This window comes from Trichosurus vulpecula, chromosome 4 (assembly GCF_011100635.1).
Source record: "Trichosurus vulpecula isolate mTriVul1 chromosome 4, mTriVul1.pri, whole genome shotgun sequence".
NCBI classification, from domain to species: Eukaryota; Metazoa; Chordata; class Mammalia; order Diprotodontia; family Phalangeridae; genus Trichosurus; species Trichosurus vulpecula.
In genome coordinates this window covers 32,480,534-32,504,845 of record NC_050576.1, presented here as the reverse complement: position 1 = coordinate 32,504,845, position 24,312 = coordinate 32,480,534, and the positions used below count along the sequence as shown (strand labels likewise).

The following is a 24,312-nucleotide window of genomic DNA, read 5'->3' as shown; positions in this document are numbered from 1 at the left end:
TAGGTGGCGCAGTGAGTAGAGAACTGGCCCTGGAGTCAGGAGTTACCTGAGTACAAATCCGGCCTCAGACACTTGACACATTTACTAGCTGTGTGACTTTGGGCAAGTCACTTAACCCCAATTGCCCTGCCTTCCCCCCTGCCAAAAACAAAAAAAAAACCCTCTGTTAGCCTTTTAAAGTGCTCTATAACCTGGCCCCTTCCTACCTTTCCAGTCTTCTTATACCGTACACCCCACTATCTACTCTAGAACCCACTGACCATGGCTTTTTTTTGTTGTTCATCAGAAGACAATCCATCTCCAGTTCCTTGCTCTTTCATTGGCTGTCTCCCATGCCTGGAATGCCCTCCCTCCTTGTCTCTGACTTCCTTTTAGTTTCAGCTAAAGTCCCACCTTCTTCAGGAAGCTTTTCTCAATCCCCCTTAATGCTAGTGCCTTTCCTGTGTTGATTATCTCCAGTTTATCACATCTATAGCTTGTTTGTACATAGTTGTCTGCATGTGAGCTCCATGAGAGCACAGACCGTTTTTTTTCTTTCCAGGCACTGGAACACAACAGGTGCTTAATAAATGTTAGTCTGAGGAACTCAAGTCACAAAGGATGAGGACTGAGAAAAGACAATTCAATTTAATGTTAAAGAGAGTACCGGTAACTTTGGAGAGAACAATTTCATTTGAGTGGCAGGCATTATAGCCTTATTATAAGGGGTTTGAGAAGAGAGTAGGAGATGAGAAAGTGTAGGCACTAACTGGAGGCAGTTTTTCCTGAGAGTTTGACTCTGAAAGGAAGGAGAGAAATAGGATGTAGCCAGGAGGGAAGGGTAAGGCCAAGAGAAGGGTTGTTGTTGTTTTAAAGTTTGTATGTGGCAGGAAAGGAGGGGTTAAAAATTAGGGAGAGCAGGAAGGAATGAGGGGCAAACTGATGTAGGAAACAGGAGGGGATGGAATGAGATTAAGGGTTGATTTGGACAGGGAGAAAGGCTACCTTCTCCCCCCAAGACTGGAGCAGAGTAAGAGAGAGAATAAGGGAGAATGCTAAGGTGATTCAAGGTGTGGAGTTAGGTAGGAGAAAGTGCAAGACTGTTAGTGAAGCACGAGGAGAGATCCTCTGCTGAGAGGAGGAAGGAGGTGCTGTTGTAGGAGGTTGGTGGAGAGAAGAGAAGGTTTGGGACAGCTGCTGGGGGGAACACTTCAGAAAATGAACAGGAAAGAGATCGACGTGCAGCAGGGAGGGCCCAGGTGACAGGAGAGAACCTTGTCATGTAGTGTACCCATCTATCTGCATGGTGTCCTGTACAGAAAGCTCTAGCTCTTCAAGACTGATAGTGACTGGGCACTGACAGATACATGTGCGAGTGTGTGTGTGTGTGTGTGTGTGTGCGCGCGCGTGCGTGTGCGCATGCGTGCCTGCGTATGCATGCGAGTGAGTGTGACTTCAGGTCACTTCTCCCACTTCATGTAGATTATGAACTGATAGAATCAATAAATTACTGCATAAAATCACTGGGAGGAAAGTTTCCCCTGAAAATTCACCATTCACTACCCTTCCTAAGTACATCCTGCATATAGTATGTGAGCACTTCTTTCCATATTCTTAAAGACCTCATTGGTTTTCAGACAGGCCTGAAAAAGATAACTTGATTAAAAAATATTCATTAAATGAAGAATCTATACAAGGCCCAAAGATGGCTCATGTGGAGACAAGGAAAGGCGGGACACTGACATTTCTCTCAAAGAATTTATAAGCTAGTATGGGGAGGCCAAATTGACAAATGTCTCTGATACAAAGGCTATCAAGGAACAGTGCTAACTATGATAGGGATTGTTCTCAGGGTGGGGTGAGTTGCCTAAGGAGATAGTGTTCTTTCTCAGAAATCCTTCTGGGATGTCTAAAGTAGAGGCTGAATGACCAGATAAAGGTATCCTTGGTCAGGTGTGGCTTGAACCACATGTTTCTGAGGGGTCTCTCAGCTCTGACATTCTCTGCTCTAAGGGCCCTCCAAGCCCTGACATTCCCTGTTCTCAGGCTCCTCCCAGCTCTGATATTCTCTGTTCTATGGCTCTGAGGGTCTGGGACTTTGTCTCTGAGCAAAGGCAAGGGGCAGACAGAAAAAATCTAAAGGCTCATGAGGAACTTGAGGAGGGGCTGATCACTTTCCACTGTGGGGATGGAGGGCTCTTTGGAGGAAGCTGTGGCAATTGAGCTGGGATTAGAAGGAAGCAGGGGGTTTGGGAAGATGGGGAGAGTGGAGTACATTCCAGGCCTGATGGATGGTACCAGCAAAATACAGAGACAGGAGAGAGTGGGTGAAGGTGAAGCAGGGAATATGAACATGGGAAAGGGTGGATTTGCCTGCAGCGGGGGAGCCATGCATACTGAGGGCCTGTGCTGCCTTCTTCTGCTCCAGAATAAATGGGAGAAGCTCATCACCCAGAGCTCCAGCCTAGAGGTCTTTGAGCACGTCGGCCTGATGACCCTGGACACCCTCATGAAATGTGCCTTTAGCCATGAGAGCAACTGTCAGACCGAGAGGTGAGTGATGGCTGGATTGTCCACATTCCCCAGGCAGCCCTGGTACTGCCTTCTCTTCCTTTAAAGCTCATCTCCACCACCGCCTCCTGCAGGAAGCCCAGCCTGCTGCATCTCACCCTTCTTCCGGTGACCAGTGCTGTCCCTCCCCATAAGGTGCCCCCCATTCCCCCCAAGGAAATTAATTTGTCTAGGTTGAATTTTCTTTGTTTTAGGCTACTTCCCCCTAGTTACCCCCTACTCCTTGAAGGCAAAGATTGGTTCATTTTTGTTATCTTCACATATATCCCTAGTACCTGGTATGTCATAGGCACTCAATAAATGCCCTTTGACTTGAATTTCATCCCTGTACAGTCACAAGGCACTATGGGACAATGGTTAGAGCTGATCTTACAACCAGTAAGATCTTGGATCAAGCCTGGCCTCGGACATGAAATGGCTGTGTGATCCTGGCAAATCACCTCACCTCTCAATGGCCACTAAGTTTTAGTCAAGGTGCTGACCTGCATTGGTTGAGGGAATTTACACACCAGGGAGTTCCCAATAATACCACTAATGACCAGCATTCATATGGCACTTTCAGGTTTGCAAAGGGCTTTATACGTTACTTCATTTTATCATCACAGATCCAGGCCCTATCCTTGCTCTCCCTCCCAGACAAAAGTCTCTCTCCCAGCTCTGGCTGGTTTGGGCCCTTCACCCATCCTGTGCCCTTCTTCCCTGCAGGAATGCCAACTCCTACATCCAGGCCGTGTGGGAACAGGGAGCCCTGTTATTCTCTCGGGTTCGGTATGCCCCCTATCACAATGACCTCATCTACTGGTTCAGTCCCCAGGGATACAGGGCTCGCCGGTCTGCTCGCCAGGCCCATGAACACACAGGTACTGCTTGCTCCTGCCTACTGTCTGCCAGTCCAAAGTAATTTGTTCTTTCAACAGGGCATTGAGGGATCTCAGAAGGGGTAAGATACCACCCAGTGAAAGAAGCCCCTTCTTTAATAACCCTGGGATGTCTTTCTCAAATTTCTGCCTGATGGAGGTGTCCCAGACTCCCAGGCTGGCCTATTGCTTATCATGAGCTGACTTTGGAACCCATCTGACTTCTAGCCATTGTTCCCAGCTCTACATTCTAGGGTCAAGTGGAATCCACATCACAGCCCTTCAGATAGTTGGAGACAGTGATCCTCATGCCCCCCAAGCCTTCTTTTCTCCAGGATAAGCATCTAAAAGCAACTGATCCTCTCATGACCCTCTCAGCTTTGAATCCCCAGTGGGAGGGTCTCAGTCTTCTGGGCACACAGTAGACTCAGAAAAGGATTTATGGAAGGATGAGTCACAGAAATGAGGCTTGGTTCATCTGGGCATGAAAAATCTCCCAAAGAATGATCTTTGTAAGTCTCGGAGAGAAGGACATTATTCAAATTGTCACATCTACTTTGAGGTTTATTTTGGATGAACAGCAAGAAATGCCTGCTGATAACTAAAGCTGTTGCAATGTGTCAAGTCTATGAGTGTGTGTATTTGTGTATTTGATTGATCCTGGCCTGGTTCAAGGAGGAGAGGCCAAGGTCCATGCAGCTCTGAAATTCTATCATTCAAAGACAACTATTCTCACTTGTAACACAATACCTAGTGGCACATAGTCAGTGCTTAATTAATGCTTTTCTCATTGATTCACTGATGGACACATACAGCCTCACATAGTTGTGTAACCAGCAGATCAAGCCCAGTGGCATATGACTCTCCTCATTGGTGGGGACTGATAGGTTGGTGGTCTGTTCCTGAGGGTGAGAGGTTTGGAGAACACAGAACCTTGGTTCCAAACCCTAGCTCCCAACTTAAAGAGAGAAGATGTTTGATTCCAGATTCTCTTTGGGGACCTCTCCACCAATGAGCAGAATCTCATACAACTGAATTTGAGACCCTGGTTACACTCGTACCCTCTCATGCACATACATTCATGAACACGTACACACATGCTCATATACTCAGATGCACTCAACTCGCAATCATTAATAAAACTGAGTAAACAAGCACCTACTATGTGCCAAGCACAGTGCTAAGCCTTTGGAATACAAAGAAAAGCAAACACTGTTCTCACTCTCAAGGAGCTCTCATTCTAATGGGGGGAAGGAATATGTATGCAATTATACACATATATGATATATACAGGAAGTAATTTTCAGAAGGAAAACACCTAGAATCCTAATTTCAAACATAATCTTTCTTGAAAAAGCACACACACACACACACACAGACACACACACACACACAGCCTAACTCCTGGCACTCCTCAGTGGAGGGGAGATAGAAGTGTGAGTTCACAGGATCATAGCTAGAGAAGTGTAAGGGACTTTGGAAGTCATTGAATCCAACCCTCTCATTTTACAGATGAGAAAACTGAGGGAGGGAGGGGTGAAGTGACCTGCCCAGGGTCACACAGCTAGAAAGTGCCCAAGGCAGGATTGGAACCTAATTCTTCTTGACTTCAAGTCCAGTGCTCTCTTCACCATGGAAGAAGCCCAGGGAGAGTAGTCTGTGAGTAACCCATGGGCATTGAGAGCTCATGGATTCCCAAGGGGGCTTGGTCTCTATGGTCTGTGACCATGAACCCCTTTCCTGCAGACATGGTGATTAGGAAGAGGAAGCAGTACCTCCAGGAGGAAGGAAGCTTGGAGACTGTCTTGAAGAAACGACACTTGGATTTCCTGGACATCCTCCTCTGTGCCAAGGTGAGAGTTGGCTAAGCCTGGTGGTTGCCCCTAGGTGGGAGGAAAGCAGATTCCCATCCCTTCCCTTTTTTGGTGCTTTCCCCTCTTCCCTGTGTTGATGTCCTGAGAGGCCCTGGGACCAGAGTGAGCCTGAGTGACCCTGCAGGAGCAGTCATCCTGATTTGAGAGGTTATGCAGGTGGTGGGGCTGGAGTGTCCAGGTAGGGTCTCTGTGGCCCATAGGACTATTCTCAAATCTGATCTTTTCACAGTTGTCATCTGCTCTGTTCAGAGCTGCCACTCATCATCATGAGGAGCTCCTCGTACCATATTTAGTCACAGAGGGAAATCCTCTGAGCTGATTTTGATACCCCCATGCTTTAATAGAGGAATATCCCACCTTGGGGTACTCCTAGTGGTACTGATTGCAGCCCACCTATCCCCTCTCACCCTTTGAAACCCTGGACCATATCTTCCCATGAGTCCTCCTTAGTGAGTTCATCCAAGAGGTTAGGGCCTTCTATAGATTTCTTGAAATTTCATGGATATCAATGGAACATTTAGGCCAGTCATTAATTATTCTCACTCTCCATCTGTTTTTTAGCTTTTTTATTTGAATTTTTATCTTATTTAGCTCTAGCTTCTCCCCTTTTGGGCATCTTGAACTGGATTTTCTGTAGCAATTTCAAATTCAATATCTCAAATAGAACTCATAATCTGTATTTCTCAAACAACTCCTTTCCTACTTCAGTTCAGTAAGTGACCTTTCTCTCTTTTCTCTAGGATAAGCATCTGAAAGCAACTGATCTTCTCATGACCCACTCAGCTTTGAATCCCCAGTGGGAGGGTCTCAGTCTTCTGGGCACACAGTAGACTCAGGAAAGGATTTATGGAAGGATGAGTCACAGAAATGAGGCTTGGTTCATCTGGGCATGAAAAATCTCCCAAAGAATGATCTTTGTCAGTCTTAGAGAGAAGGACATTATTCAAATTGTCACATCTACTTTGAGGTTTATTTTGGATGAACAGCAAGAAATGCCTGCTGATAACTAAAGCTGTTGCAATGTGTCAAGTCTATGAGTGTGTGTATTTGTGTATTTGATTGATCCTGGCCTGGTTCAAGGAGGAGAGGCCAAGGTCCATGCAGCTCTGAAATTCTATCATTCAAAGACAACTATTCTCACTTGTAACACAATACCTAGTGGCACATAGTCAGTGCTTAGTTAATGCTTTTCTCATTGATTCATTGATGGACACATATAGCCTCACATAGTTGTGTAACCAGCAGATCAAGCCCAGTGGCATATGACTCTCCTCATTGGTGGAGACTGATGGGCATTCAAATTGCAAATTATAAAAATAAATACGTTATCTTTGGACGCCCAAATGGGGGGCCACCTCCTCCCAGAAACCTTCCCTGAAGCCACAGTCCATCTAATCTTTTTTTGCATCTTTTAAGTTTGGAGTTTGGAGTTAGGAGCACTTGTGTCTTATCCCCTGAGTAGGCTGGCTGTAGGCTTCCTGAGGGCAGGGCCTGGGTCTTTTCTAAACTTCATCACTTCCTTGGCATAAGCTCCTGCACACGGCAGACCTTCGATAAGGGGTGGCTGGCCCCTGATGTTAGTGGCTTCTCTTTACCCAGACAGAGAATGGAGACAGCTTGTCAGACAAGGAGCTGAGGGCTGAGGTGGACACTTTCATGTTTGAGGGTCACGACACCACTTCCAGTAGCATCTCCTGGCTTTTCTATTCTCTGGCCACAAATCCTGAGCACCAGCAGAAATGTCGGGAGGAGATCAGGGGCATCCTGGGAGATGGCACATCCATCACTTGGTGAGTGGCTGTGGGATTATGGTCTGCTTTGTTTCTCCCCCTTTGTGCTCTAGAGGAGAAAACTCTTGGTCCCCCAGAAGTCCCATTCTGGGTCTGATCCTTTCCCCCTTGACAGTCTCTCCATCCTTTGATCTCTTTGTGCTTTCAGGGAGCACCTGAGCCAGATGCCATATACCACCATGTGCATCAAGGAGTCCCTCCGCCTCTATACTACAGTACCAAGCATCTCCAGACAGCTCAGCAAGCCCCTTACCTTCCCTGACGGCCGCTCCTTACCTGCAGGTAAGTTACACCCACTTGTTCATTCTACAAGCTTGTGGGGCCCTCTCTGTGTGGCTGGGAGATTGGATTTGGCAACCTCTGAAAAAGCAGGACCCAAAACTCTTCAACAAATTAATTATAAGACTTTGAGATCCCACAAAGTCCCCTCACTGAGTACTCCCCAGGGAAGGCAAGGGTACATGCATTTATTAAGCACCTACTATGTGCCAGGCACTGTGTTAAGTGCTTTAAAAATATTATATGATTCGATCCTTACAACAATCCTGGGGAGTAGGTGATATTATTGTGCTTAGTTTACAGATGAGGAAACTGAGGCACGGGGTCATACAGCTTGTATCTGGAGTCACATTTGAACTCAGGTCTTCTTGACTTCAGGTTCAGTGTTCCACCTGCTGCTTCACTCTAATGCCACTTATGGCTCCAGGAAAGGGTCCCTTTCAAGGGAAGAGTGTGGAGAAAGGGTGATCAATGATCAGGATCAGGGACCAAAATGAGGCCAGAGAGCCATTGACTGGAATGGGGCTGGGAATGGTTACCCTGTGTGTCAGATGAAAGATGAAATGATCGAGGAAATGAAGGTTAGAGTTTCCAAGAATATCGATTTATTAAGTAATGCATGCCAATTGCCCAAAAAACTGGGACCAGGCCAAACGAGACTCTGGGTAGCAGTTAAAGAGTCCCCCCGGGCTTTGAAAACCCAGATGTTGGTGCCTGTCTCTCTGGTAACTATGTATGTATTGCTAAGGTCAGACAGAAACCTTTCTGTTGATTTGTGTTATTTTCTCTGTTTATGATTTCTGCTTGTAATTTCTGTTTGTAGTCTCTCTGAAGTTCAGGGTGCTAGCTTTCCCCCCCTGAACTAAGTGAATGATATATGTATGTTTAATTAAAGTGAGATTATAAACCCCTTAAAGTTGCTTTCCTTAGAAAAGCAGACCAATAAGTCTGTGCTAGCAGCCCTCCTGTGTGCTGGTGTTGCTCGTTTTGTTGTTGGTCTTACACCTCCACAGCAACTGCTAGCAACATTGTTGTTACAAAATGGTCCCTCAGCTTTAGCACTGGACACAGAATACAGGGTATGACAGATTTTCATGCATTAAAAACAATCAATTAATTAATCAGAAACAATTAACCAGGATTTAAAATTGATTAATCTGATTTCTAATTGGATGAATGATTAGGAACTTTTCAAGTTGGGAAGGGAAAGTGCCCTGAAATCAGAAAAAAAGAGGTGTTCAATCCAAGGAACATAGAAACAATGACTGATTTACCACTAGAGGGCCAGTTTTCAGATAAGACATGTGGCTTGCTAGAGATGTGTAATTGTGAGAAAACTCCTTGCATTGGTCTTCAGATCTGACTGGGTTTTTGATCAGCATAAACTTGGTCCTTAGTTTAAGGGTCTCTAAGCAGCAGGTCAGGTGGTCCAGCTTCTCTCCATGTAGGACTCGGTTCAAACAAGGCAATACAATTTTCTTACAATTCCCATAATTGAATAAAGTTTTCTCACAAGACAGAAATTGGACCAGACCCATAATTGAATAGAAAGGGAACTGAGCTGGCTCCAGAATTGAGTTACAAGATGGAGTCAGTGTGGTCCATTCAATTTCCAACATCCCTTGCTGTTTTAATCCTCGCACCTGGAAGAGAGAAGGGAGAAGGAATATGATCTCTGTCTTCAAGTGTTTGGAAAGCTGTTCCATGGTAGATTGGACTTTTTTTGGGGGGAGTGGGGCAGAGTTTTAGATATGTAGGTTTAGATTTGATATCAGGATAAACTTCCTCCATATCAGAGAGGTCCAAAAGAGGGTTGGACATCCTCCAGGTGTATTGATGGTTCTGTCCTAGATTCAGAGCTGGTAGGAATCTCAGAGGCAACAGAGCCCAAGCTGGTTTCTTGCCTCTGCTTCTCACAGAGTGTGAGGGAAGTTGGTCCCTTCTCAGGGCTATTGGTCATTGCTGAGCCCAGTCTCAGTGACAGTAGTAAAAGCCAGTGCCCCTCTGGCCCTCGTGGACCTTGGCCTCTGAAGTTTGCTGATCTTCTGCCCAGATAGAGACAGCGTTTGAGATCTGAGGAGAGGTGATCCTAATATCTAATCATAGAAAATCTTTGTCCTGAGGGTGTGCTTTGTTTCACCCTATTTTTGCTCTTCCTAGTCCTGGTCTAGGTTGGTACTTTCCACCCTAAGCCCTGAGGGTCTCAGCTTTCTCAAGATCAGAAAAATATATGTTGATGATTAGGCAAATTCCCTATTCTATATGTGTTTGTGTGTTGGAAGGTTGCAGAAATCCTTGCATGAGGCCAAGGAAGAGGAAGCAGGCTGAATTGAGAGGAAAACCAGCATTAATTGAGAAGCCCCACTGGGTTAGTGTCAGGGTGTCTGTGGACCATGGAGGTCCAAAGGGTGGAGGTGAGCAGTGGTCCAGATCTGGGGAGTCCATTGTAGATCAGGAATCCAACCTAGTGGAGTGGAAGGGAAGGAGCTTAGATGGGCAGCTAGAAACTTGGGTTCTAATGATGCTTCTGCCCCTTACCACTGAGGGGGTCAGGTGATGTCACTGGTGTCATTGCCAGTTGAGAGTCTTCATTTCTTTTTTTTTTTGTAGTAAGAACTATAGGAATTTTATTTAATATATTTAGTTTTCAGCATTGATTTTCATAAGAGTTTGAATTACAAATTTTCTCCCCATTTCTACCCTCCGCCCACTCCAAGATGGCATATATTCTGGTTGCCCTGTTCCCCAGTCAGCCCTCCCTTCTGTCACCCCACTCCCCTCTCATCCCCTTTTCCCTTCCTTTCTTGTAGGGCAAGATAAATTTCTATGCCCCATTGCCTGTGTATCTTATTTCCTAGTTGCATGCAAAAACGTTTTTTTTTTTGTTTTTGAACATCTGTTTTTAAAACTTTGAGTTCCAAATTCTCTCCCCTCTTCCCTTCCCACCCACCCTCCCTAAGAAGTCAAGCAATTCAGAATAGGCCACATGTGTATCATTATGTATAACCCTTCCACAATACTCATGTTGTGAAAGACCAACTATATTTTGCTCCTTCCTAACCTATCCCCCTTTATCCAATTTTCTCCCTTGACCCTGTCCCCTTTCGGAAGTGTTTGTTTTTGATTACCTCCACCCCCATCTGCCCTCCCCTCCATCATCCCCCCCCCCTTTTTTATCTTCTTCCCTCTTCTTTCCTGTGGGGTAAGATACCCAATTGAGTATGTATGGTATTCCCTCCTCAGGTCAAATCCGATGAGAGCAAGATTCACTCATCCCCCCCTCACCTGCCTTCTCTTCTCTTCCTACAGAACTGCTCTTTCTTGCCACTTTTATGTGAGATAATTTACCCCATTCTATCTCTCCCTATCTCCCTCTCTTAATATATTCCTCTCTCATCCCTTAGTTTGATTTTATTTCTTTTAGATATCTTCCCTTCATCTTCAACTCACCCTGTGCCCGCTCTCTCTCTCTCTATATATATACACATACATATATACATATATACACACTCACATATACTTATATATATATATATACACATAAACATATATATATATATATATCTATATATATATATCTGCATAGTCCCTTCAGCTACCCTAATACTGAGGTCTCATGAATCATACACATCATCTTTCCATGTAGGAATGTAAACAAAACAGTTCAACTTTAGTAAGTCCCTTGCAATTTCTTTTTCTTGTTCTTTTTCTTGATTACCTTTTCGAGAGTCTTCATTTCTATATCTGTGGGGAACTCAATGAAGCTTTCTTCCAGCTCTAGGTCCTATGGTCCCATGGTCTTCTGAGCCTGAGTAGGGATCTCTAAGGGCTCGGTCACTTTCCTGATCTAACCTGACCCCACAAAACTTTTTACCCTGATGCCCTGGTGGCTTGTATCCTCCCCTGCAAACTCACAACCATGGCTGGAGATGGTGAGGTGCCAGTGGGATCTGGTTAGGTCCTAGAAGCTTCTGTGACTCAGGTACTATAAGGACTTTAGTCCTTCTACTGACCAAATAGCCAGGCCCATGGACTGCCTGGCTACTGCCATGAAGCTAGGCCTTAGGTCTCCCCAGCTCTCAGGCTGGAGGACTGAGGGCCCAGCACCTATGGCCTACCAGGTAGAACAGTGGCTAAAGTTTTGGATGTGGAGTCAGGAAGACCTGAGTTTGAATTCTGCTGCAGCCACTTTGCTAGCTGCATGACCCTGAGCAAGTCACATGACTTTCACCTCTTCAGTTTCCTCATCTGTAAAATGGGAATGATCATCGGGTTGTTGCAATAATGCAGAACGTGCTTTATTAACCTTAATTTACCATATGGGTGCTGGCTCTTATTGCTGCTCTGGTTGGGGGAGGGCACAGGTCAGCATTTCTCTCCAGCTGCTTCTTTTCACCTCTCCAGGAGCCAATGTCACTATCAACATATATGCCCTTCACCACAATCCCAACGTGTGGCCGGAACCAGAGGTGCGTCTGCCCCCTAAAGGGGATGGGCTTGAGGGAGGCAGGTAGAAGACGCTGCTCGGGGATGACCAACAGAGGATACTCCAGCCCATTTGGGGGATGATGCAAAAGACAATGAAATTGGTGTTGGTGGGGACGACCGTGTCTGGAGGGAGTACCGTGCTTAGCTCTGGGCAACACAGTTCAAGACGGCCGGTGCTGGGCTGCTAGGTGGTGCAGTGGATAGAACATCTGTTCTGGAGTCTGGAGGACCTGAGTTCAAATCCAGCCTCAGACACTAGCTGTGTCTAGGGAGGTCACTTAACCCCAATTGTCTCAAAAAAAGTCATTGCTAAGTTGGAGAATGTCCAGAGGAAGGCAGCCAGGACAGGGAAGGGCCTGGAGGACATGTCATAGGAAGATCATTAAAGGAATTAGGCTTTTTTAGGCTGGAGAAGGGGGATGGGGCACATGACAGTTATCTGTCCTCAAATACCTGAAGGGCTGTCCTGTACAGGAGCAGTCAGACTTGTTCTGTTTGGCTCTGGGAGGCAGAATCAGGGTCTAAGGGCAAAGCTCCAAAGAGGTTCCTAACAGTCCAAAGGTGGGAACTGTCTGCCTCAGGAGGCCTTCAAGTGAAGGCTGGATGACCACTCATGGGGGAGTGTTGTAGGCGGGATTCTTTCCTGGCCATGAGCTTGATTGGACATTTGCTGAGGCCCCCTTCCAAATGTGGGGGAAGTTTGAGAAATGGAGAAATACTAGGCTGAGGAGGATCAGGGTGGGAGTTAGTTAAGAAGTGGGTCAGGCCATCTGCCATAAGTATGAGGTTGAGGCTGGGCTTGGTGGCAGAAGGAGTGGAGAAGTCATGACTGGTAACCAAGGGGAATGAAAGAAAGAATTAATATGGATAGAAGAGAAAGCTTGTCAGGCAACAGGGAGGGTCACAGAGTCCTTAATCTGGAGCCACAAAGGTCAATCCCTTCAATTTTGCAGTTGAGGAAACTGAGGCTTAGATAAGTGTCTTGACCACTGAGCATCAGAGGCAGGAGTGCCACGAATCTGTAGCTGCTGAAATCAGTTCCATTTCATGCTTTTCTCCAGTAGCCCTGGAGTAGGAGCAAAGAAGGTGGGTGGTGGGGGGTGACCCAGTGATGAGACCCACAGGTTAGGAGGGAAGGAATTCTAACCAAGTGGGCAAGAGCATCTAGTGTAGTAGTTTGTGAGACATTGAAAAGGCAAACCATGGGGTCCAAGCTGGATATGGAGAAAAGCCAACCTGGAAGTGAGGGGAGATGTACTATAGGACCAGGGATGGGCTAGGTGGCTTAAAATCACCATGAGAGTCAAGAGTAGCCTTAGTATGGAGGTGAGAGAGGCAGGTTATGGTTGGGAAGAGGAATTTCAGACTTCGCAATTTTGGTCATGGTGTACTTCAGAGAGATGCAAGATCTGAGGTTAACAGGAATATTGGAACACAGGAGGATGAGAGTAGGGGGTGAGGTAAGGAGCCCAGGAACCTAGTACTAAGCTCTTTGAACAAGTTGCTAGACCAGTTCAGTGGTTGGCAGAGAATGGCACAAAAATCAAAGAGAGGGTGGCCCAAGTATAGTATGGGTCTCAGAAGACCAAAGGATCCCAAAAGTTGGTGGTAGAAGATAGGCCTGGAGTTGGCAGGGGGGTGGGGAAGGGGAGGAGAATCATCCTGGGTCTGTGAGCCAAGGAAAGTAGGACCCTTCCCACCCCCACCCAGTCCCACCTCCCACTGATGCTGGCATTGATTGGCAGGTGTTTGATCCTCTGCGATTCTCCCCAGAGAACTCTGCCTCCCGGCACAGCCATGCCTTCCTTCCCTTTTCTGCTGGTTCCAGGTGGGTTTTTCTTAGTAATGATCTGTGTGTGTCCGTACATATGTGTAGATAGAGAGAAAAATGGCCGAAGTAAAGACATGGAGTCCAGAGAGAGCTTGGTATGTGTGTGTGTGTGTGTGTGTGTGTGTGTGTGTGTGTGTGTGTGTGTCAGTGGTGAAGGAAAAGGAGCCAGAGGAGATAAAGGGCTGGGGGCGTGGGTCAGGGTTGCAGGCAGGCTTTACAAGCCCCTGAAGGCCTGACCTTCTGCTGAGCCCTCCCTGTTTCTGTTCTCATTGGCCCGTGGCATCCTTAGGAACTGCATCGGGCAGCAGTTTGCCATGATTGAGATGAAGGTTGTTGTGGCTCTGACCTTGCTCCGCTTCCACCTGGCACCTGATGACACTCGGCCTCCAGAATTTATGTCCAGGCTGGTCCTCAGGTCCAAGAATGGGATCCACCTGAAGCTGAAAAAGCTCTGAGGATGATGCCTTGAAGGAGGAAGATGGCAGTCCTTTGCCCCCCATGCATTCCCACTCCTACCCCCTCCCCCTTCCCACCCAACCCCTTCCCATGCCCTACCCCTTTCCCCACTCCCATCCTACCTCCTTCCCCACCCTTGACCCAGCCAGCCAGCCCTGCCTAGGCTCAACTGGGGGGTGGGGAGGGCCTTTGTCTACCTGTCCTCCATCCCCATCTTCCTCTGTTTACCCACAAATACTTTTATCTGCAATAAAAATTCAATCATGGGATCACAGTTCTAAGGCTTTTTGTGGGGAGTGATGGCTGTGGGCAAAGCGAAGAAGAGGAGAGATTGATTAGGAAAAGAGAGGTGAGAGGATGGGGACACTGGCAGGGGAGACCCCTGAGCAGGGGCAGCAGGGAATGGAGAGCTCTTGGGGGACCCCTGGGCAACTGTAACAACCCTACAGGGATGGGGGGTTCATTTTCTGGTGTTGTTCAGTGACAGCCACTTGGAACCTAGCAGAGGAGCTGTCCTATCTATCTCCTGCTCCCTTCCTTGACATCTATAACAAGGTAGAATCATGGTCATGTGGGAAAGAGTGGGGTGTTTTAGTGCTGGCACAGTCAGTGTAAGTCAGCCATGTGAGGCTAAGATCCCGCCTCCTCCATGAAGCCTTTGCCGATTACCCCTTAATGCTAGCTCACTATTATTACTATTTTTAATGTTGATCATTTCCAATTTATCCTCCCCATAGCTTGTTTGTACATGGTTATTTACATGCTGTCTCCCCTGTTAGACTGTGAGTTCTTTGAGGGTAGAGACTGTCTTTTACTTTGTATATCCAGTGTCAGGAACATAGTAGGTGCTTTAAAATGTTAGTTGACTGAGTGGTACATGGGGGAGAGCACTGGATTTGGAGTGAGAAGAGGAAGATTTGAATCCTGCCTCTGATACAACCTGGGTGTTCTTGGTCCTTTTGAAGTCTCAGTTCCCACAGCAGTAAAAGGAGGGGTTATATGGTCTTGGTGGTCCATTGCAGCTCTGGACCCTACGAATGGCTCTCAGAAAACTGAGGTGAGGGCATCTATAGATGCAAGGGACTCAACTAGCCTGAAGTTGAAGGAGATGTGTTGGGCAAAGAACATGCTCAAAGTTGGGGTTCAAATAGCAAAAAAAGAATGGGCTTGGTTGAGGACAGGTAATCAGTGCATCGGTGCCAGATGTAGTGTGTGCGTATGTGTGTGTGTGTGTGTGTTCCTAATCAGACCCAGATGTGGTGGAGATGTTCTTAGGGTCATCGATACCAACCTTGGGTGAGGCTCAGGTAGGTAGAATTTCTTCATTGGGTCCCCAGACTGGGAGAGGATCTAAGTTAGCTCTCTAAGGCAGAAGAAAAATTACTCAGAGACCACTGCAGGGAGGTCAAGAGTTTTATCCAGTGGGAAGCTTCCAGCATCATCTGCCTGTCTTTGCACAGCCCTCCCTCACTTAAATCCAATTAACTTGCATGTAGTGGCATCACCTTCCCTGATGTCATGGTTCTCTTTAAGAATGAAGGACAAGCAGCAGCCTGCCACAGGATCGACATGGGTCAGAGCAGTGGAGAAGTACAATCCTGCCTGTCTTTGCTTATATGCTTTTATGGGCATTAGCATGTTTACTGAAGTGATTCCAGATTGGAGAGCTCGCATTACAGGATAACATCAAACAATGGAGAGTTTACAATGATTGCTACCAGTAAGTATTAACTGTTTGGTTCAACCTAGAAAGTTTTATTCAAGTTCAGTTCAGCAAAGGTCCAGGAGGGTGCACACATTCCATGATGCTGCTGTTGGCCCAGGCAAATGTCTTTGGAGGGCACCACTGTGGTCAATGAGAGCCCATAGAAAGGAGTCGTATCCTGACAGGAAAGCCTAACCATTCCTGTTACTGGCCCAAAGGCTCAATGGAAAGATCACTGGCCTGTATTCAAATCCTATCTCTGACAGGTAGATGACAAGAACAGTGTTCAAACTCTACTTCCTCCTTACAGTCTTTCTGACCTTGGGCAAGTCACTTGTATATATGCCTCAGTTTCCTCATCTGCAAAATAAAGGAGTTGGACTAGTTGGCCTCTCATGCTCTTTACAGCTCTGGATCTGTGCCTCTATGCTCCCCAATTCCTAGGCTCTGGGATATTGCACATATGTTTCTGAGTCTCTCCAGTGAGGGGCCAGATCTTCTCCCCTTCTGAGTGAAATCTCCACATACTCTCCCTCTCTCCATGTGGACCATTTAATTGTTCTGTGAAGCTTCTGTAAGTCTTAGCACTGTCCTCTCTCCCCTCAGCAATGCCCCCTCCCACACCCCCAGCAAATCACCCAGGTGCTCCCTCTGACTCCAAATCCCACATGATTTTTTCTGTTTTCCTGATTTTCCCAGTGTTCAAAATGTACATGGAGGCAGTGAGCTCTGGTCTGGGATTAGGGCCAAATCTGCTGACTGCAGTTACAAAGATCCTGGTATAAAGGTCAGGGGGAGGAGGAGAGAAGGATGTGTTAGTTCTGTCAGAAAGTGACTGGGGAAGCAGCATCATGAGCTCTCTGCTCTCCTTTGCCTGGTTCCAGGGCAATATATTTGGGCTTTTCCAGATCTCATTCCTGCTGAGTCTGAGCCTGCTGGTGTTGAAGGCAGTCCAGTTGTATATACGCAGACAGAGGCTGCTTCGAGATTTCCAGAGTTTCCCAGGCCCTCCTGCCCACTGGCTCTATGGGAATGTCTTGGAGGTAGGTGATGTCCTGCGAGGAGGGAGTGAGGCTATGATTGCGTGTGAAGTGGCTATCTGTCTGCTCATCTATGGAGGGGCCAGGGGAGGCATGGTTGCTTGGACTGGTCCTCTAGAAAGCTCCCTTGAAGTCTCAGCCACAGAGTCGGAGGTGGGAAGCCCTTCAGAGGCACCAAGTCCAGACAAGGCTTCAGCAGGGATGTCCTCTACAACACCCCTGACCATGGCCATCAAGCCTCCATCAGGAAAAGAATAGATAAGGCTAAAATACTATACTTGGGAGCCTGGCAAGGGAGGGGACAGGACTCCACAGACTTCTAGACCACTTTAAGCTCCAAATTTGTGATTTTAGTATCTAATGTGGGGAACCTGTGGCCTTGAGGTCACATGTGGCCTTCTAGGTCCTTGGGTGTGGGCATTTGACAGAGTCCAAGTTTTATAGGGCAAATCCTTTTATTACGGGGATTTGTTCCGTGAAGTTTGGATTCAGTCAAAGGGCCACACTTGAGGGCCTAGGGGGCCACATGTGGCCTTGAGGCTGCAAGTTCCCCACCTCTGATAATCCAACTTCTCCATTTGCCAGATGAGGACGACAAGGGCCATGTCTGCCAGTCAGTCAGTCAAAGAGCATTTCTCAAGCAAGTACTGTGCTAGGCATTGGAACTCAGGCTGACTTCCCCCAATCATATAACCTCTACAGACTGAACTAGGATTAGTTTCTGATCTGATTCGCAGCGAAGTGTTCTTTCCTTTACACTATAGCTGCTCTGTCCTTAAATACTTCTAGTGATGGGGAGCTCACCACCTTTCAAGTAGTACATTACATTGTCAGCTCTCATAGAAGGTTTGACTAGACATTGAGCTAGAAAAGGGCACTTTGTAATTAAAGGTCCTGGTTGTCGCTCTGGGGCCACACAGTCCATCTCCTATATGATAGCCCTCCAAGTATTGGAAGAGGCCAGTCACGTGTCCCCTGAATCTTGTCTTCTTAGTAAGATGTCATCTTTCCTTCCTCCAAATTCTTAGGGTTCATTATCTGTACCTGCCCTGTGGTCCTGACCTCATCATCGTTTGGACTATAATTTGTCTTATCTCCACCATTGGTACATTGAGATCCACAAGGGAACTGGCTGTAATTCAGACTTCAACTGTGCTTTCTACCCTCTTCTTCCCCCACCAGTTCCAAACACTAAGCTCTCACTAGGATCATAAGTTCCCAAGGTGGGTGATACCACCCCCTGGGGGGTGCTGGACCAATCCAGGGGGGCAGTAGTAGCCTGAGTTGCAATTAGGAGGCATTGAATAAAAATAAGGGGGTGGTAGAAGCATAAGGAAAGAAGAGAAGATAAGAAAAATCTGAAAAACCATTTGTACTGTTTCACCTGTTGTGTAACAGAGTTAAAGTCATAGTAATTACATTTTTTTTCCAAATAAACACACAAAGTGCAAGTTACAACTAATCAGTGGTGAAATCTGTTGCCAAGTCTCAACAAGCAAGTGTTGGCAGGCGACCATCTCATACATTGTTGGGAAATCCAGCATGCATCTACAGGAATATGTGCAAGTAATGACTTATTTATAATACAATACTATATGGTTACATGATGCAGTATCATGTCATCAAAATTTCAGTGCAGGAAAAAAATCCACAAATTCACAATAAATCATTAAATTTAAGATTTATCATTTCAAACATACATTTTTTTTGAAATGACACAGGTAAAAAAAACTGTTAAAGGGTTAAAGAAAGTAGACTTCCAGGGGGGTGCTGAATAATTTTTTAAAAGGGGCAGTAGGCCAAATAAGTTTGGGAACCACTGCACTAGGTGCTTAGAAAATGTTTATTGAATGAATGTTGGGGGCTCACTTTGCTTCCCCTTCCAGGGGATGGGAGTAATCTTTTCAAAGAGAAGCTTATAGAAGCTAATGTTGATCCAAAAGAAACAAACCATGAATGATGAAGTTTCACAGCTAAGGGGGAGGATTTTTCAGCTTGAGGGCTATCCAAATACCTATCAGATCTCACAAACCACTCCAAAATCCTGGAAGGAGAGGCTCCCCGTACTGCTGCCAGGTTGTTCTTACCTAACTGGGTTGGTCCCACTCTGTTGCCATAAACCTTAACAACCCACTATGGACAAGAAGGATCCCAGACTGGCAGCTCTGTTTCCTGAGCCAATGAGAGAAGCTCTGCAAAAGATAAAACACAAGAACTATCAGACTGTCTGGTGCCAAAGGGATTTTGGTACATGTTCAGTAGATAGATATTAATAGCCAAATGGTCACTTCTGGTATCTGGAAACAAGGTGCCAGGGAGCTTTAGCCTCAGAATAGAGGCATGAGATCAATGGGATATTTTTTTGCTTTCGCTAGACCTACAATTTCACCAGTGCAAAGAGCTCTCAGTAAGAACCTCTCTCTACCAAAAGAAATCAGTGCTTTCTCCATAACTCCTAGATTTAGAAAATTGCCTGGGAAATGGTAAAAGGCACAAAAAGTCAACGAGGAGAAGAATGCCTTAAAAAGCAGAATTGGCCAAATGGAAAAAGAGGCACAAAAATTCACTGAAGAAAAGAAGCTCCTTAAAAAGTATAATTGGCCAAATGGAAAAGGAGATCCAAAAGCTCACTGAAGAAAATAATTCCTTAAAAGTTAGAATTGAACAAATGGAAGCTAATGACTTCATGAGCAATCAAGAAACAAAACCAAAAGAATGAAAAATAAAAGACAATGTGAAACATTTCATTGGAAAAATAACTGATCTGGAAAATAGATCCAGGAGAGATAATTGTGTTTGTCCTTTGTTCTCAAAGAGGACCATGACATCAAGGAAATGATGATATAATTTGTAGTTGACTTTGATTTGAGTGATGGAGGGCTGTGCAAGGTCACCAGCCTCCCTTTTTTCTCCAGAGCCATCTGGATCCAATGACCAGATATTCATCAGGATGACTGGGGATGGCCCAGGATGCATTGTGAAACCCTGGCCCTTACAGGCTAAGGTCTTTTCAGGTTCTCACTTTGAGCGAGGTAATGCCCATTCAGTGAATAGGCTTCTTTAAGAAGTTAATCAAGGGATGGCCCCTTTAATCAAAACTCCTCCTCCCCTGCAAAAAAATCAAACTGGGAGAGGAAGACCCTCAGGGTTCCTAGCCAAAAGAGAAACAGTTACTATTTGGCATTTACATTCACTCTGTGCTAGGAGGGCAAAGACCTATTGTCCAATCTATGAGCTCCAGAGTGAATGGGTTTAAGGCTTGGTTTTTGAGAAAGAAATCTAGCCAGTAAACCTGAAGTTAAGGAGGCAGCCTTCAGCCATTGAAATGGAGAATGGAGAGGAGGCAGAGGTAGAGGCAGAGGCAGAGGCAGAGGCAAACTGTCCTGATATTCTAGAACAGAGGGCAAAATAGAAATTGAGAGAATCCACCCATCACCTCCTGAAAGAGATCCCAAAATAAAAACTCCCAGGAATATTATAGCCAGATTCCAGAGCTCCCAGGTCAAGGAGAAAATATTGCAAGCAATCAGAAAGAAATAATTTAAGTATTGTGGAGCCACAATTAGGATAACACAAGATTTAGCAGCTTCTATATTAAAAGATCAGAGAGCTTAAAATATTATATGCCAGTGGGCAAAGGAGCTGGGACTACAACCAAGAATCACCTGCTCAGCAAAACTGAGTATAATCCTTCAAGGGAAAAATGGATATTTAATGAAATAGTGAACTTTAAAGCATTCTTGATGAAAGACCAGAGCTGAATAGAAAATTTGATTTTCAAATGCAAGACTCAAGAGAAGTACAAAAAAGGTAAACAAGACAAAGACATTATAAGGGACTTAATAAGGAAGTTGACATTCCTACATGGGAAGATGATAATTTTAACTCATAAGAACTTTCTCATTATTAGGGCAGTTAGAAGGATATATAGATAGAGGGCACAAGTGTGAGTTGAATAGGAAGGTATAATACCTAAAAAAATAAAATTAAGAGGTGAGAGAGGAATGTACTGGGAGAAAGGAAAAGGGAGAGGTAGAATGGGATAAATTATCTCACATAAAAGAGGCAAGAAAAAGCTTTTATAGTGGAGGGGAAGAGGAAGGGGGTGAGGGAGAGTGAATGAACCTTATTCTCATCAGAATTGGCTCAAAGAGGGAATAACATACACACTTAATTGTGTATAGAAACTTATCTCACCCTACAAGAAAGTAGGAGGGGAAGAAGACAAAAGAAGGGGGTGGGGAAATGGAAGGGAGGGCAGATTCGGGGAGGAGGTAGTTAGAAGTGAAACACTTTTGAGGAGGGACAGGGTGAAAGGAGAGAGAGAATAGAATAAATAGGGCGGAGAAAATAGGGTGGAGGGAAGTACAGTTAGCAATAGTAACTGTGAAAAAAAATTTGAGCTAAGTTTCTCTGATAAAGGCCTCATTTCTAAAACATACAGAGAATTGAATCAAATTTATAAAAATAAGCACTATTCCCCAACTGATAAATGATCAAAAGATATGAACAGTTTTCAGATGAAGTAATCAAAGCTATATTAAAAATGCTCTAAATCACTATTAATTGGGGAAATGCAAATTAAAACAATTCTGAGGTACTACCTCATACCTATTGGGTTAGCTAATAGGAAAGAAAAGGAAAATGACAAATGTTGGAGGGGATGTGGGAAAAATGAGACATTAATGCATTGTTAGTGGAATTGTGAACCGATTCAAACATTCTGTAGAGCAATTTGGAACTATGCCCAAAGGGCCATAAAACCCTTTGACCTAGCAATAGTACTACTAGGTCTGTATCCCAAAAGAGGTAAAAAACAAAAAGGAAAAGGACCCATATGTATGAAAATATTTACAGCAGCTCTTTTCTTGTGACAAAGAATTGGAAATTGAGGGGATGCCCATCAATTGGGGAATGGCTGAATAAATTGTGGTATGTGATTGTGATGGAATAATATTGCGCTATAAGAAATGATGAGCAGGATGCTCTCAGAAAGACCTGGAAAGACTTACATGAGCTGATGTGAAGTGAAATGTACTGTGTACAAAGTGACAGTGATATTACAGCTGTGAAAGACTTAGCTATTCTCAACAATACAATGATCCAATACAATTCTGAAGGACTTACGATGAAAAATGCTATTTCCAGAAAAAGAACTAATGGTGTCTGAATATGGATTGAAGCATACTTTTTAAAAACTTTATTTTTCTTGAGTTTTTTGCCTATGTTTTCTTTCACAATATGACTAATATGGAAATGTTTTGCATGTCTACACATGTATAACCTGTATTGAATTGCTTGCCTTCTCACCGAGTGGGAGTGGAGAGGGAGGAGGGAAGAGAATTTGTAACTCAAAGCTTTAAAAAACAAACGTTAAAAATTGTTTTTACTTGTAACTGGGGAAAATAAAATATTAAATACATTAAAAAAAATAAAAAATATTGCCTGGGAGCCTTGAGAGATGAAGGGAGTTCTCCAGGGTCAGTCAACCTGGATGTGGTAGAAGGACTGAAACCCAGGTATTCCTATCTCTAAGACCAGCTCTCTAACTATAAAGTCACACTGGCTGTCAGAGGTGTTTTAAGAGACTAATTGCCCAGTCTCTGAATTGTATCCAAAGAAGATCCTAATTCAAGTGACTCAAACTTATACCATACTTAAACTTCTTGGTTTACAAAGCCCTGTTGCAGATGGCAAGGTAGCTAGGTGGCACAGTGGTTAGAGTGCCTGGCCTGGAGTTGGAGAAGACTCATCTTCATGGGTTCAAATCCAGCCTCAGACACATAATAGCTGTTTGACCTTGGGCAAGTCACTCAACCCTGTTTGCCTCAGTTTCTTCATCTGTAAAATGAGCTAGAGGAGTAAATGGAAAACCACTCCAGTATCTTTGCCAAGAAAACACCAAATGGGGTGACAAAGAGTCAGAAAGGACTAAAACTGAACAACAACTTGCAGATGGCGTCTTGTTTGATGATCATAAGGATGCCCATGCCATTGTCAGGGCAGGAATAATTATTTCCACTTTACAAATGAGACAGTTGAGGTTTACAGATGAGACAATTGAGAGATGAGTTACTTACCCAACCCCTTAAAATCATAGAATTTCAGAGCTGGGAGTCACCATTTTCTAAAATTAATTTTTTTCAAACAAAGATCTGTCTTCTCTCCCCTCCACCTTTCTCTCCTTCTCCCTTTTCTTGAGAAAGAAAGAAAAACAAAATCTCTGTACTAAACATGAGTAGTCAAGAAAACCAAATTCCTGTATTGACCACGTGCCAAAAAAAGTTTTAATTTCTACCCTGAGTCTATCACTTCTCCATCAGGAGATGAGTAGGATATCTCATCATGGCTCTTCTGGAATTGTGCTTGGTCATTGTGCTGACAAGAGTTCATCAGACTTTCAAAGTTAATTGTGTTTACAGAGTTGTTGCTATTGCATCCATCATTTTCCCATTTCTGCTCACTTTGCTTTGTATCAGTTCATACAAATCTTTCCAGGTTTTTCTGAGACAATCTCCTTCATATTTCTTGTAATCCAATAGTATTGTTGAATGTCGTCTAATCCACCCTCTATATGCAACATGAATGACTTGTGTAAATTGCACCTGTGCCCAGTAACGAATCAGCCTCTGCTTAAATTCTTCCAGGGATGGGGAACTTACTAGACAATTTTCAGAGAGCGCTAATTTCTGCAACTCCTTCTCCTCGATTCCCTAGGACTTCTCTACATAGCCACACAGAACAAACCCAATCCTTCTTTGACATGACATGTATCAATTCTCTAAAGTATCTCTAATTTCACCAGCAGGACTCTAACAATGCCAGCTCAGAATGATGGGGGAGCCACAAGATGGCTTGAACTTTGGTGTTTCATGGTCCTAAAGTGGGGCCTGAGTTAGGCTTGACAATGTCCAAGGAAGCCAGCGTACTTGAGTCCTCAGCGGTCTGGTTCCACAGGTAACACATCGCCCAGAGAAGACTGGAAAGAAACTAGGTTAGGGCAATGGCACCTCTCTCTCCTCCCATCTCTGAAGTGCGCTTTTGCACAAATGCACATAGAATACAAGGGAGATGGAGTTAGTCAACAAATATTATTTATCTCCAAAGAGTCCATGACCTCAAGGAGCTCACAGTCTAATGAGGGAGACAAAATATAAATAGAGCAGATGGGAGTCATCTCAGAGGGAAAGGTACCAGCATCTGGAGGATGATAGAAGGCATGATGTGAGCTGAGTCTTGAAAGAAGAGAGGGAATCTAGAGCAAAGATGAAGAGGGAGAATATTCCATAACAGGTATGGAGAACAGCCATGGCAAAGACATTGAACCAGGAGAGGGAGTTTTGGCTATGAGAAATAGCAAGTAATTGAATATGGCTGCATCTTGGAATTTGTGGAGAGAAATAAAGTCAAAGAAGTCTGGAGAGGTGGTAGAGGCCAGGACA

The 24,312-nt window shown here is 44.9% G+C and overlaps 2 protein-coding genes across 3 annotated transcripts in view; both read left to right on the top strand.

Moving 5' to 3' along the window:
* Window positions 1–14,399, top strand: part of LOC118845836 (cytochrome P450 4A6-like) — a 33,643-nt gene extending 19,244 nt beyond the window's left edge. The window contains exons 5-12 of the mRNA XM_036753875.1: window positions 2,408–2,532; window positions 3,256–3,410; window positions 5,154–5,260; window positions 6,881–7,071; window positions 7,220–7,353; window positions 11,755–11,819; window positions 13,584–13,666; window positions 13,959–14,399. Of these exons, the coding sequence (XP_036609770.1) occupies window positions 2,408–2,532; window positions 3,256–3,410; window positions 5,154–5,260; window positions 6,881–7,071; window positions 7,220–7,353; window positions 11,755–11,819; window positions 13,584–13,666; window positions 13,959–14,124 (1,026 nt within the window). The 3' untranslated portion in view covers window positions 14,125–14,399. The remainder of the gene's footprint in view (window positions 1–2,407; window positions 2,533–3,255; window positions 3,411–5,153; window positions 5,261–6,880; window positions 7,072–7,219; window positions 7,354–11,754; window positions 11,820–13,583; window positions 13,667–13,958) is intronic.
* Window positions 14,400–16,656: 2,257 nt separating this feature from the next.
* Window positions 16,657–24,312, top strand: part of LOC118847820 (cytochrome P450 4A11-like) — a 38,239-nt gene continuing 30,583 nt past the window's right edge. For both annotated transcript variants that reach the window (XM_036756454.1, XM_036756455.1), the window contains exon 1: window positions 16,657–16,873. In XM_036756454.1, the coding sequence (XP_036612349.1) occupies window positions 16,682–16,873 (192 nt within the window). In that variant the 5' untranslated portion in view covers window positions 16,657–16,681. The remainder of the gene's footprint in view (window positions 16,874–24,312) is intronic.